Raw genomic sequence first — 14,893 nt, 5'->3', positions numbered from 1 at the left:
CTGAGCTATTGTTTTTTCCTGGGGGGGGGAATGAGGGAAGCCAATCCCACCGGGAGAACAGAGTGATTATTGCTAACGGCTAGAGTAGTCGCTAGCAATATTTGCCTGTAAAACCTGACAGGCTGGTAGTACCCAAGTTGATCGATCTATCAACTTGGGTTCATTCAGCCTGCCCATACATGGTTAGAATCTTGGCTGGTTCCTGTTAAACCAGCCGAGATTCGAACCGTCTATAGCTGGCTTAAGTTAGCATGTTTCAAGGGCTTAAAGCACTCATTCGGTCGGGGCTAAAAAGTTGTAAACAGTACATAACATCAATATATTTTTTTTATTGGTGAAAAAAATATAACTAAACATTATAAAATATAAAATGGGAAAAAGTCTCTTTGCACATACGCGGGAGTGACGTCATCGCGGCTCCGGCCAATCACAGCGCCAGAGCCGCCGAACCCGGAAGAGATGGCGAGGGATCATGGCGGCGCCCGCAGCGATGTCCGAGGGTCCGTGTCGGGGCTTCGTTCTAAGGTAAGTAATACATTATGAGCTAGTATGCGATGCATACTAGCTCATTATGCCTTTGTCTTGCAGGTTTTTTTTTTTTTTACTTTTTGGGTTTACAACCGCTTTAAATTCTGTTTCCCTCACCCAGGAAGCCCAAGTGTTGCTTAGAGCCGCTCATAGACATGAATGGCTGTGCACTGGTACATGGGTATATGGCGGTACTTGTGTACCCACGGGCATATTAAAAAAAAATCCAAGTACAGCCATGCACAGCCATTTATGGGTCTATAGGTGGCTGTATACAATACCTAGGCTTCTCAGGCAGGGTAATTTGTGTTGCACAGGGTCAGGTGCGCATGTGTAAGAAGCTTAGAATATACACTGATTTTTGTGCTGAAATATAAATGTAAAAAATAGCTATAGTATAATCCTCAAATACACACAGGTTTGCTACTTTTTGCTTTTTTAAATGTTAAAGACTCATTAAGGAAATCTGTCCCGTGACATATATGTACGCTGCTGATCTGAAAATGCAGGTTTCTTTCCTGATTCTGGCCATCAGAGCTTATGAGCATGCACTAAGTGAAGCCAAATCTGTTTGCTAGTTCCGTGTCAGTGCCTGAAAAAGTATTACACTTGTGAAGGGGGCCACTAGTGATTACATGTGGTGGACCCAGTTGGGGGTTCCTGGCGATTAGGTGTGAGTGAAAGCAATGGGAGGCTGACAGCTCCTGCAGCTACGTTGTGACCGCTCACATGTAATTGCGCCTGGATTGATTACCTGCGACAGTATGCGTCCAGGGCTGATCATCGCAGATAATTGCTCCATGATTGAAATGTTAGGGCCTCATGCACGCTGCACGCAGCTGCTGTTAAACTCACATTTTTTTTTTTTTCTGCCCTTGAACTCTTTAAATGTTATCCTGCACACCTGGACGTTTTTAGCAGTTTAGTAGCAGGAGAGTTTAGAGGATGTTTTCTGAATGCCCTAAAATGGCGTTCAGGAGAAGTATTTTGTACCACAACAAACACTGAACGCTGTTAAACATGTGTAAATGCTGTTTAATGCCTTAGCACTTCAGAGTTTATTTATTTCAATGGCCAAAATAAATGAAAATTCTGACCAATAAAATAAATAATTGTCCTCACTCTATACACTGCTTAACCACTTTACGACCGCCCACCGCAGATATACTGCGGCAGGCAGCCGCTCCTGGGCAAAGTGACGTAGGTATATCTCACTCGCTCTCAGAGGGCTAGGGGGCTAGCACGCGCTGCCGCCAGCGCGCTCCTGCCCCCGCTCGTAAGCGGGGAAGCCAATGATGTGTCAGACGGCTCCAATTGCCGCCTGACACCCGCGATCGTTCCCCGCTGAGAGAGAAGAACGGGCCAGCTGCTGGTCAGCCCACCGTCCTTCTCCCTGCAATGATCATAGAGCCTATGTGATCCTTCTATATATGATCACAGGTCTCTATGGTCATTTCAGAAGTCACGCCCCCCACAGTTAGAATCACTCCCCTAGGCTCACGTTTAACCTCTTGATCACCCATAATGTTAACCCCTACCCTACCAGTGTCATTACAGGAACAGTGCATATTTATAGCACTGATTACTGTAGTAATGTCACTGGTACCCCTAAAAGTGTCAAAAATATCAGTCAGGGGTCCGATCTGTCCACTGCAATGTCGCATTCCCGCAAAAAAATGCAGATTGCTACCATTACTAGTAAAAAAAATAAAAAAAAAAATATAAAAATAACATAAATTTTTCTCGTAGTTAGTAGACGCAATAACTTTTGCGCAAACCAATCAAAATACGCTTATTGCAATTTTTTTTTTTTACCAAAAATATGTAGCAGAAAACAAATTGGCCTAAAATGTTAGAAAATTTTGATTTTTACATTTTTTTTTCGGAGAATGTCATATAGCAGAATGTGAAAAATATTGTTTTTTTTTTTATAAATTGTTGCTATTTTTTTGTTTATAGCGCAAAAAATAAAAATCACAGAGGTGATTAAATACCACCAAAAGAAAAAAAGAAAGCTCTATTTGTGGGAAAAAAAGGACATCAATTTTATTTGGGCACAACTTCAAACGACCACGCAATTGTCCGTTAAAGTAACACAGTGCCAAAACCGCAAAATAGGGCCTGGTCATTAAGGGGGAAAATCTTCCGATCTTAAAGTGGTTAACTCTGCTAAACTCGCCTAAATTGGTTTGAGAAAATGCAGCTTAGGTGAGATTATAATGTTATTTTTCTCCTGTCAGGAGAAACGTTTACAAGAAACCAGTGTGCATGAGGCCTAAAAAGAAGTAGTATTATTTTCAGTGATGGAAGTGTATTATTGGATATATTCAATAAACTAAAAACAAAATGTTCTATGTTTCTGTTTTTCAGTCCTTATATTTGTGCCTCGAGTCTGATCCCCCTCTTTGCTGGGAGATTTAAGAGGAGAAGTCATACTGAAGTCGTGGAGCCACCATTCTTAGGTATGCTACGGTTTCTTTGCACCGTGTGTTCACTGCTGTCCTCTGCTGTCCAAACGTGGTTCAAGAAGACTTGAGCTTTGCGATATATCAGTGTTTTTCAACCTTTTTTCCGTCAAGGCACCCTTTAAAAATGATGCACCCTATTCTAAAATTTAAAAAATGAAACTAACAGTTTTACATAATGCAACAACATCCACACACATAGGACAGCCAACCTCAGAGGTAATTTATTCTTCCAAAGTAAATACACCTTTGCAAACTGCTACTTACTAGTATTCCAGCACTTCTCTTCTCACTCAGTTTCTCTCCCTCACTCAGCTAATGTGACCCCAATGATGACAGAGAGGGGCAGGAGGGGTAAACAAGGATGCTGTGCAGGTGCCCAACGTCCTCTTTATCAACCAATGACGGTCATTGGTTGTTAGGATGCTGGTGGCTGGAATGTTGTATTGGTGCACAATGAAAACCTATGGCTTTGACCCTGATATCACCTAGAGTTTCTTTGCCTTACCTATTATCTCTTTTAGCCACATTTGCATCCCTTTTGGGTCTGCTTGTTAACCCCACCAAGTCTAAAGCAATGTCAGTTAATTTATCACCTCCTGAACTGGCTGCTCTGAGAACAGCCTTTTTGTTTCAGTGGCTTTCTTCCTTGCCCTATTTAGGAATCCGGCTCACCCCCAGGTCCGAAGGAATATATCAGACCAACTTCCCACCTTTATTTGGAAAATTGACAGACATGCTCTCCTCTTGGTCTCATTTTCCAATATCCTGGTTTGGCAGGATAGCTGCAGTTTGAATGAATTTTCTCCCAAAACTGCTATACTTTTTTCGAGTATTGCCAGTCTCCATCCCTTGTACATTCTGCCATTCCACCAGTGCAAGCTTTTAAAACTTATTTGGGGATTCACACGTCCCCGAATGGAAAAAGACAGGTTTTATATGCTCATAGGATCAATGGCGGCTTCTCAGTCCCCAACTTACAAGCATATTATATGGCAGCAAATATAGCCCCATTAGCAGTGCTGTATCCTGGCCTAGGCCAACAAGGCCCAGGCCTAGGGCGGCACTTTGCAGGGGGGGCAGCAATAAAGCTGCTCTCCTTATGAGAAAAAAACAGCCTCCCCCCCGACTCCCGCGCGAAAAGGGTCTCCGCCGATTTGAGCTACACTTTTAGTATAGTGACAGATTTTTGGGGCAAATTGGGGGGCCAGAGGGCAGGGTCCACGAGGCAAATCAGTCTGGCACCCCCATAAAGCGGTCACACTGCTACCTGCCGATATGAAAATACCGGCAGGTGAGGACATGTGGACAGACAGCAGGCTGCCGACCACACTTAATACAACTGGCCCGATGGCCGGCAATGTTAATAATTGTGGCACTGTAGCCTAATACTCTGCCTACCCTCCTCGGCCCCAGGTATGGCAGGCATCATGTCAATAATATTATTTAATTTCATTAAACATCCTTGTCCTTGAGCAAGCATATTGAATGCATCATATACAAATAAGAAAACCCAAATACACCACTGCCCATTAGCTCACCTTCATGAAACACGCCAATTGCCATTATGGGCCACCATCGATTTGGTGGATTCTCACCCTATCTCCATTTCCTCCCTGCCCTGGCTCCCTCCTATATACCGCCTGGCTATGTTAGGACCATGTCTAACCCACTCTCTTTGTTTGTGGAATTCAATCAAATTTTCAGCAGATTTATTTTCTCCCCACCTACCCTTATTACGTTTTACCCATTGCCCATAAGTTCCTCCTAGCTATGAAAATCCTAAGCAATTTTCCTGGTGGATCAATAATGGATTCGTTGACATTCATTCTCTGTTCTCCCTTACGAGAATAATAAGCTTTGAAGCTCCTAGATCTTCTCATGATATTCCCCTGTGCAAATATTACAGTTAACTACAACTGCCAACCTACTCCATACATGTTAACCCCTTTTGAGAGCCTTTGCACAGCCCAGCCCCAATCCCCCGAGTAATATCATTAATTTATTCATCAATTATATCCTTTAGGAAACCCCCAGTGCGGCCTTACCACCTACAATGGGAGAAAGATCTGGGGAGACAGATAGACCCGAGGACTAGCAGATCATGAGCATTGTCCTTTCAAAAAGCTCTAAAAATGTTCTTCTATTGGAGAACGCCTACAAAGTGCTATATAGATGGTACTATACGCCAGTTAGGCTGGCCCAATTTATTCCATCTTATTCTTCTAGTTTCTGGGGATGTTCTCAGGAAGAAACTATGACAAATATTTAGTGGTCATGTTCTAAGGTTTGAAGACTATGGGGCATGGGGCAGAGTTTACACTCTTCTTCATAATATACTTCATACTAATCTTAAAAGGGACCCTTACGAGGCCCTTTTTGTAAACCAATTGCAGAACTGCTTCATCTAGAACGCCAGCTGGCTTTGCATCTTTTTACTCCCACTAAGTTGACTATTGCAGAGGCTTGGAAAGCCCCTGTACTTAGCTTTTAAGTTAAGAACTGGATGAACGATATCATGTTAAAAAAGAAACTCACTGCTTTTGCTTTGGATACTCATGATAAATTTCTCAGGGCCTGGCAACCGTGGATAGCATATACCAAACCTTCTAGATTCAATAATAAGCTTCTCTCAATTTAAGTGATGGCCCGTCGCACACCCGTCGCAGTAGGAATCCTACTCTTCTTCTTCTCTTCTTGGCTCCTTTACTCTTTCTTCTCCTTCTATTTCCCAGCTTTTTCTCTAGCCCTTCTCTTTTCATGTGTAATTGCCTTCATTACCCACCAGAATGTTGGGCATGGTTTTTGTGAGGATGGTTACAGTGATCACATTTGCTTACTGGTATATCGTATACTCATCTCTATAGTAATCCACAGTCTACAAGTTTAAATGTTTTTTGTTCTTCAATACCATGCTTGGGTGTCTTTGTTTTAGTCCATAGCGCATTACAGTCTGGAACTTCAAGCTTTCTTCACTAAGGCCTTATGGACTTTAGTTATCATGTTATACTGATAGTGTAGATTATGTAACATTTCAGATGCATCCCTTTGTCGGGATTTTCACTTATGCTATATGTGATGTAACCATCTCATTGTTAGACTAATTTGTCAAATTGAGTTTTAATAAATTCTAAAACAAGAAAACATGTGGCTTTGTTGAACTGAAAGGCGGGCTTCATTCAGCCACTGGTTTGTATACAATTTTTGGGGTAATTTTAACATTTTGCCAGTAAACCCCTAAGGAAACCAACCTGAAGGCACCCTGGTTGAAAAAGCCTGTGATAGATTTCCTTCCACCGAGTTCTTCTGAGAAACAGATTTTAGGGTATAAAACATTGTTAAACTATAGAAGGGGGTCACTTGTTTGGATTGCGAATCTCTGGCTTAGTCTACTGTCTGGCCTAATTAAATGTATTCTGGGACAATGTCTTCTTTTTCATGTTCTCTTTGTTGTGAAATGGTGTATTTTTAAAGTGATCCTGCTGTTTGCCCATTTAGAACAATGCGTTTACTTACAGTGTATGTGCAGCCCAAATTTTATTTTTATTATTGGCTAGTATGAGGAAAAAGTAAAACCCCGGTGGGTTTTTAGTGCTATTCAGGGCTCTATTAGAGGGATTTTCCCTCACCTTCTGTCTTCGGTGAGAATGGTTTCATCAGATAGCGAGTAAGGGAAAATCTGCAATAGACACACGTGTAGCACTTCTTCTTTTATGATGATGTGGAATAATACCTTACGTAGTGTGCCAGGCTAATATTTCAATCTCAGGGTCTGGTTCTTGGTTTATAGTGGGGTGAAAATTAAGTTGGGTCACTTTAGTATAATAACCTTTTGCTACTGAACTCAATTCTAGGACAAGGTGTAGGGATGTGGGATACCCAAAAATAGCACAAAAATAAGACAGATATTTTGAAGGTAGCAGTTTTTGTAGACCCTTTAAGTGCAGCCTCTTGGTAATTGCTAACCCTGTGAGAGCAGCCTGACTGGTCTATGGGTTGGTAAGAGTTTTTCATTAGTAAAGGATTGTTCTCTAATCAATGTGTCCCTTGACCTACTAAGAGCAGTCAAAGATTAATCCTTCTTACAGTGTCAAGATGGCAGCTTCTACTCAGCTCCTCTATGACATTTTTCAGCAAGAAAATCCTTTTCTAGCCCAACTACCTTTAGATACTCACTCCAGCGGGTATTTTAAGTCCTTGGGCCTACAGCACATGGCCCATAGCCAAAATGGAGAGACACACTTAACACACATCCTCTCCATGCAGATGCTTAGGAGAACACTCTGGGAAAGTGACCCAAATATGTATCATCCTTCAATCCATACCCATGAACAGAGACCTCAGGAAATGGTTGGGTTTAGATTCATATCTTAGTGATTGCCATTCCCACTCTAATTAATGGAAACGGCCTCACAGTGACAGGCATAAACATTTAGCCCACCCAGCTTAGGGAAGACCTGTAGAGCCTAGAAAAAAGGTGAATAGTTGCTCAAGTTGAGAACAGCCTAGGAATAAACTCACTACATTTTGTTAGGGCCAACATGACATAGGACAGACAAACATAACAAGGGTTTTATACTTCTCATACTGAAAACAAAACATTATAATTGCTTTATGTGTTGCTGTTGGAGACTTACCCGTATTTCCTGTTTAGTAAGGGTGGACAGGATGTCAGAGGAAAGCTCTCTAATGGAGCCCTGGATAGAGATAAAAACCCTACAGATTTTAACCCTTCCCCACTACTTCCAAAACTAAACAAAATGGCTGGGCATCAGCTTCTTCATTCCTCACTGCTTGTACTTACTGTAACTTCTGTTCACCTCTTGGAGCGAGGTAAAAAGAGCTCTTTGTAAGCTCCATGGCAGCCTTCTCAGAGCATATGTAGGTATCATGTGCTTGGCCTTGGCAATTGGCCCCATAGGCATCTGGAAGAGTGGGAAGAGTTTTATGTTCCCCATATCTGGAAGTACCTGAGCATTATAGTAGGTAAACTGGGTGGCTTTTTCACAGCATTTGCTCAGTTTCCCTTATATACACCACTGGGATACCTTTAATGATTTATGAAGAATACCACTCTGGTCAATATATAGGTGTATATGTCTTGGTTACAAGTCTGCAGACTTAGTTAGAACTGGGAATTGGCCTGCACAAACAGTGGAAAATAGGAAAGGAGGATATCATTTTACCATTATAGGAAAATGTATATGCTGGACGTGGTGGTCCAAGAAATACTTGAAATGTGCGGGTTGCACATTCCATCCTTTATTTATAATTGCTTGTTGAGTCACCTTGTGTCAGATGCTAAAGATCCAAGCTGCACTTCTAACTCTGCAAAAGAGTTGAATTAAACAGGTGCAAGTATAGTCAAGTATAGTGCGTGTATTTTAAAGAGACTCCGTGGTTGGGATAACTGTCTTTGTTCATAAACCAGAATTTCTATAAACAGCTAACAAAAGGATTAATTTTAAAACCTAATAAATAAATAGAATTTACCCAAATTATAATTACCTTTGAATACCCTGGTGCCCAAGCTGCGACCTGGGATCCGTATGCAGCCCTTTGCTACCCTTTGTGCAGCCGGCAGGGCCCCAACAAGCACCAATCTGTGTTTTCCTATTGCCCTGGTAAAGCAGTGATTTCTAGCAGTCTCATATAAAATGTCCGCAGTCTCCTGCAGCATGTCTGCAATCCCTGACCATTTCTTGTATCATGTCTGCAGTCTCTGCCCATCTCCTGTATTATATCTGTAGTCTCTGACCATCTCCTGTATGATGTCTGCAATCTCTGACTATTTCTTGTACCATGCCTGCAGTCTCTGACCCTCTCCTGTATTGTATCTGCAGTACCGCCTGACCATTTCCTGTATCTTGTCTGCAATCTCTGTCCATCTCTTGTATCGTGTCTGCAGTCTCTGACCATTTCCTGTATTGTATCTGCAGTACCACCTGACCATTTCCTGTATCTTGTCTGCAATCTCTGTCCATCTCTTGTATCATGTCTGCAGTCTCTGACAATCTCCTGTATTGTATCTGCAGTACCACCTGACCATTTTCTGTATCTTGTCTGCAATCTCTGTCCATCTCTTGTATCGTGTCTGCAGTCTCTGACCATCTCCTGTATTGTATCTGCAGTCTCTGACCATCTCCTGTATTAAGTTTGCAGTCTATAATTATCTCCTGTATCATGCTATTAGTCTTTGACTATATCCTCTTGTGTGTCTGATGTCTCTGACATTGAATATTCACAGAATTTTATGATGCCGAGGACCGCACTTAAGGCCCATCATATCAAGAAAGTTGACCACTGCTGCTTTTATAGAAGAGATGGCCCTAATATAGTAGCAGTTTGTGTGTGTGTGTGTGTGTGTGTGCGGACATACCCAGATCTGGTTGTTTTCTGGATTCTGGAATTTAGTACAATGCTCAGTCCTAGTAAGACTGCACCTGGCATGGAATCGGAGCGCTTTGTGTATATTGGCGGTTGCCTGGAGGAAGATGTGGTCTTGTGGGTTTACAGATTCTGTTATCTATCAATCTTGTCTTCCGCTGAGTAATGTGTGATGTGTAACACATAAAAGTAGAAAGACCAGAGAGATGTGGGGAAGACCGATGAAGGAAGATTTCATGTAATTTCCAAATGCGGTGGCCAACAAACCTACTGAGAAGCACAAAAGGTGACAGTAACTGAGAAGGAACAGACATCATATAACCAGACTGGAGTGCCCTCAGCTTTGGCACGTATAGGCATCTTTCCTTTACAGGGTAGGTAGAATAGAGTTAGGATGGAGGTGCAAAACTCTATGTAAGTATCAGCAAACAGAAAATAGGAAATTACCCCCTCAACCGCTGGCAACACAATGCCCCCCTGGTCAGGAACAAATCAAACAAATCATTCATCCTAATATGTATTCATTATCCATGTGTTTTTTTTCTTAAAGAGGAAGTAAATTCTTCCTTTTTTTTTGGTAAGTGACACTTACCCCCAAATGAAGCCCTCGTCGTCCCCGCTGGCGGCTGCATTCATGTTCTGCCGTCCTTCTTCCTGGTCCGCGGACTCTGGCTATGTTACTGGCCAAGAGCCGTGTGATGTCACTCCCGTGCATGCTCACAGGAGCCGCCGCTCACGGCATAGGGCTCTGAAGAAACGGCACGGGCAGCCGTTTCTTCAGAGCGCATGCACCGATGACATCATCGTATGCATGAAATGTAAATATCTCCTTAACGGTGCAAGTTTATGAGATAGTTACAGTACCTATAGGTAAGCCTTATTAAAGGCTTACCTATAGGTAAAAGTCCTAAGAGTGGGTTTACAATCACTTTAAATTCTCACCAGATATGAAGACCCTTTGCACATATGGGTCAAAATAAAACTCGAAACGATTTTTGAAGTGTGTCTTGGCTTGATTCCATCCAGCAAAAAACAATAAACAAACAACTTAATTGTTCAATTGTAAAAACCGCAAAACAGATTTAGACCCCGTTCACACTGGGGTGACGCTACTTGTCAGGGCGACCTCACAAGTCGTGGTGCGCAGCTCGCACCCGCGACCTCGGAGCGGCCGGCACGGACTTCATATCATTGAAGTCAATGCAGGTCGCCCCAAAGAAGCTCCGGGCCCTTTTTCTAAGTCGGAGCGACTTGTGTCGCTCCTATTAGAACGGGTCCACAGCTTCTCTATGGCAGGCGACCTACGGCGACCTGTCAGGCGACCAGGTCGCCTGACAGGTCGCCCCAGTGTGAACGGGGTCTTATTGTGCTCATATTTAAGTAAATAACTCATAACCCAGTGCTCTTCAGTGCATGCCGCTTTCCCCATGTGTCATGTACTCTTACCCAATAAGGGTTATACAGTATCAGGCAGATATCATATGCTCTCCACCAAATTCTTCCCACCAATATCCTCGCCCACTGTTGGATTAACCAAAAAAACTAAAATGCTATGTTAGTGTAATAAAGCCTTCATACATTGTTAATATTTAGTAAAGTTCTGCTCACTTTTAATATAGGTTTTGGTGACAAAAACAATCACCCAATTTCCATGTGCTGACCATCTACAAAGTACATACAAACACCCCAATAATAAATAAATAGTGCGCCTTACCAGACTCAAAAGCCCACCGCTCCTTGGGGCTGTATATGCGCACTTTATCTAATCCATTTTTCAGATATCCACCGTAAGTATACTAAGTGGTAACTATGCAAAGAAATACAAAGAAGGACCATAGTGTAGCAATTCAAACATTAAAACATTTGTTTCCATATCCACATGCTTACATCTGCAGGAAAACAATGCAAAGCCCAATTCCAATATGGCTAACCGGGCACTTCCAGTTCTGGTGTGCGTTACTTACAGGCGCGTTTTGCGGTTGACTTATTCAAAGGATGTGGGAGCAGAGGGGTGGGGGCAGGTTTAGGTATAGTTAAGGACTGAACTTAAATTAAAATGGGAGAGGGAGGGGTAGATTTAAAGCCTAACTCTGTAAAATAGGAAAATTCCCCCTTGCAGTGTGCCTCACTCCAAGGGTTAAAGAATATGTTACCCCAACATTTCAAATTCCTGATAGGTGTCTGTTGTATAATGTATTTGTGTTAAAAAATGTATCCTTTTTTCTTTGTTTTGCTTCCTTTGTGTAAAATGCCTGATGTTCCTGCGAGTTCCCCCAGGGCCATCTTAAGGTATGGGCATCCAGGTGCTTGGGGGCCCAGTGATAATCTTGCATTAGGCTCTGCCACTATAGGCTGGCAGGAAATGTGACAGGAGCCCCACTCACTACTTCTGTCACCAAGGATGAGGAAAAGAACAGCAGAGCTGCCTAGTTTTGAAAGGCAGGGAAAGGCAACCACTATTTTTGTAGTTTTCTAGTACAGCCAAGACAGCTGTCTTTAAACACTGAACCGCAGAGGTGGAGCAGGCATTAATGGGCAGAGCTGTGTACAGGAAAAGCTGCTTCCTGAGTCCCGACCTGCCCTGCCTCCCTTCCATGCAGTATTATATACACAGGCATCTTACTCGGTGGTGCAGGTGCCAAATGCTGGTCAGCCAGGTACCATGTGTTTTTTTTAGCTTACCAGTCCTTGGATGTTGTGGCTGCATTATTTTTACTTCAGGCTTTTCTCATTTTATTTTCACCCGGTGGTCCTGCCAGTAACATATGTCCACTCTTAAGGTAACAGTGCTCCCTCACTGCAAAGTAATAGAGGGGAAATCCTCCAATGGGGACACTAGATCTGGTGACCCATGGGTCCTCAAGGAATTCCCTTGGTTTGCAGGGATTTTCTATCACTTCCTGTTTGGCTATGGGACATGAAATGAAGGAAAATCTTCGCAATGGGACATAGACAGTGAAAAAAGAAAACCAGACAGGGGTTATAATTCTACATTGCTCTATAAAGTTTTGCCTTTAGTTCTTTAAAGTGGTTCTAAAGGCAGAAGTTTTTTTTTTTTTTTAAATCCTAATGCATTCTATGCATTAGGATAAAAAAACCTTCAGTGTGCAGCAGCCCCCCTCAGCCCCCCTAATACTTACCTGAGCCCCATCTCGATTCAGCGATGTTGCACAAGAGCCTTGGCTGTCTGGGCTGAAACACACAGTGAGCGCCATTGGCTCCCGCTGCTGTCAATCAAAGTCAGTGAGCCAATGAGGAGAGAGGGGGCAGGGCTGAGCCGCGGCTCCATGTCTGAATAGACACACAGAGCAGCAGCTCGGCTCGGGTACCCCCATAGTAGGCTTCTTGCTGTGGGGGGGCACTCGGCAGGAGGAAGGGCCAGGATCTCCGGCAAGGAACCTGAGAAGAGAAGGATCTGGGCTGCTCTGTGCAAAACCATAACACTGAGCGGGTAAGTATAACATGTTTGTGTGTTTGTTAAAAAAAAACAGACTTTAGTATCACTTTAAGCATACAGGATTGATAACAGAGTGATGGCCAGAATGAACAGAAACTCCAAAGGCCATAAATCAACTAACAAATGGGGGAAGTGGCTACCATGAGTCCCGTTTTCCCTGGGCCCCAGCCCCCATAGCAGTCACCTAGACTGCTATGGCTATATTTATGCCAATGTATATTAAGACCTCTATATACAGTAACTACTATGAAAGCAATTATTTTGTATCACTAGAGGAGATGACTTTTGAGAAGCCCCCCCCGCACCTTAACCACTTGCCGACTGCCGCACGACTATTTACGTCGGTAGTCAGCCCCTCACAGGCAGAGCGACGTAGTACTACGTCGCTAGCCTGTAAAGGGTCTAGGGAGCGAGCGCGCGCTCCCGCGCGGTCACGGACCCCCCCGCGCGTGTGACTGGCGGACCCGATGTCCGCCGGTCACTCGGTTTTTGCAAAATTGACGCTCTTCTTTTGTTTATAGCGCATGATCAAAAAATCACACAGGTGATCAAATACCACCAAAAGAAAGCTCTGTTTGTGGGGAAAAAAGGACATCAATTTCATTTGGGTACAGCGTCGCACGACCGCGCAATTGTCCGTTAAAGTCACGCACTGCCGAATCGCAAAATAGGCCCTGGTCAGGAAGGGGGTAAAATCTTCCGGGGCTTAAGTGGTTAATTACCTTGCTGTAGGGACTCATTGCACGTAGCTATGGTCCTGTTTAAGGCAAATGTATGCTTTAATATAAAAAGTGCTGTGTTCCCTTTAAATGCAATGCCCATTTAACTCTTTTGTTCCATTCCGCAGTCAGGCAGCCGCAGAAAGTCGCCCGACGTGTCTTCACAAACAGCCGCGAGCGCTGGAGGCAGCAGAACGTCAACGGAGCCTTTGCTGAGCTACGGAAGCTTATTCCCACACACCCTCCTGATAAAAAGCTGAGCAAGAATGAGATCCTCCGCCTGGCCATGCGATACATCACCTTCCTGGTCACTCTGCTGAGCGACCAGCACAACCAAACCTCCAAAGCAGCTCCCACCAAGATGAGATTCCCACAGACTGTCTGTGATCGTTCGCAGAAAGGGAAAGAAAGTCTCAGCTCTGAGGATAACCTCCAAGAAAAGCAGAAAGCCAAGGAGTTCCATGGAATTGTGTCCCCATTGTCTGGCAGCTGCGGGGACAGTGTAGAGACTGAAGAAGATGAAGGAGACAGAGAAAGCGTTTCATCTTCAAGAAGCATGAATATGACAATAATCACTCCCGAGGTGGGAGGAAGTCGGTGAGGGTTGGGGAATGAGGGAGACTGGACTTTATCTCCTTCATAACTTTTGTCAATGGACATGTTCCTCGTTTCTTTTTTTTTCCCATAATTAGACAATTGCAGATTTTACTAAAGTGTAGGTGAATCATCTAAGGTGCTGATAAGCATCTCTGACAGATATGGGGGACAAAATATGGCTCCTACCACTTGTTAACTGATGCAGATGACATTATTTCTTAAAATGAAACTGTGCTATGTAGATCAAATCAAATGGAGTACTTTACTGCCAACCCCCACAGCTACCTTTTTTCCCTTTCCATGTGACAGCACTAAGAGCCTAAGGGGCCAAGCACTGGCACTGGGGGTAGAAGAATGTTCTCCATATCTAAAAGTGCCAGGGATGTCACTTTGCTTTTCTGGCAAATAGAGTGGAGGGAAGTCAATTGGAATGTGAGTATATGCACCTGTGGGGGTTGGCAATAAAAGAAACCTGTTGCTTTGCACTACTGGGGCTGTCATCAGACAGATTAGGCAGTGATTACAGTAGGAAGTAGTGCCCAGAAGTACCCTTTTCTGTTAGGTGGACACTATATTGAAGATGTAGTTCAATTCGCCTGTGCTCAAGTGCAGTATATGGGAAGAGAGAGGAAAGTTTCCAACGGGTTTGGATGGGTATGACTAAGGGTCTTGCTGCCACCTCAGGACCAAGGGTATCCGATACAAACTGGAAAAGATAACAAAAAGAGGGGAGCACTGGC

At 43.5% G+C, this 14,893-nt stretch overlaps 1 protein-coding gene across 1 annotated transcript in view; it reads left to right on the top strand.

The window, feature by feature from the left end:
* The window catches only part of LYL1 (LYL1 basic helix-loop-helix family member), a gene marked incomplete at its 5' end in the record, with an annotated part of 44,143 nt that extends 29,845 nt beyond the window's left edge, over positions 1 to 14,298 (top strand). The window contains 2 exons of the mRNA XM_082256247.1: positions 2,899 to 2,990; positions 13,685 to 14,298. Of these exons, the coding sequence (XP_082112373.1) occupies positions 2,899 to 2,990; positions 13,685 to 14,157 (565 nt within the window). The 3' untranslated portion in view covers positions 14,158 to 14,298. The remainder of the gene's footprint in view (positions 1 to 2,898; positions 2,991 to 13,684) is intronic.
* Between the last annotated feature and the right edge of the window lie 595 nt (positions 14,299 to 14,893).

Source organism: Pelophylax lessonae, assembly GCF_965119305.1.
Source record: "Pelophylax lessonae genome assembly, chromosome: 4".
Classification (NCBI taxonomy): Eukaryota; Metazoa; Chordata; class Amphibia; order Anura; family Ranidae; genus Pelophylax; species Pelophylax lessonae.
This window is presented reverse-complemented; position numbering and strand designations above follow the sequence as displayed.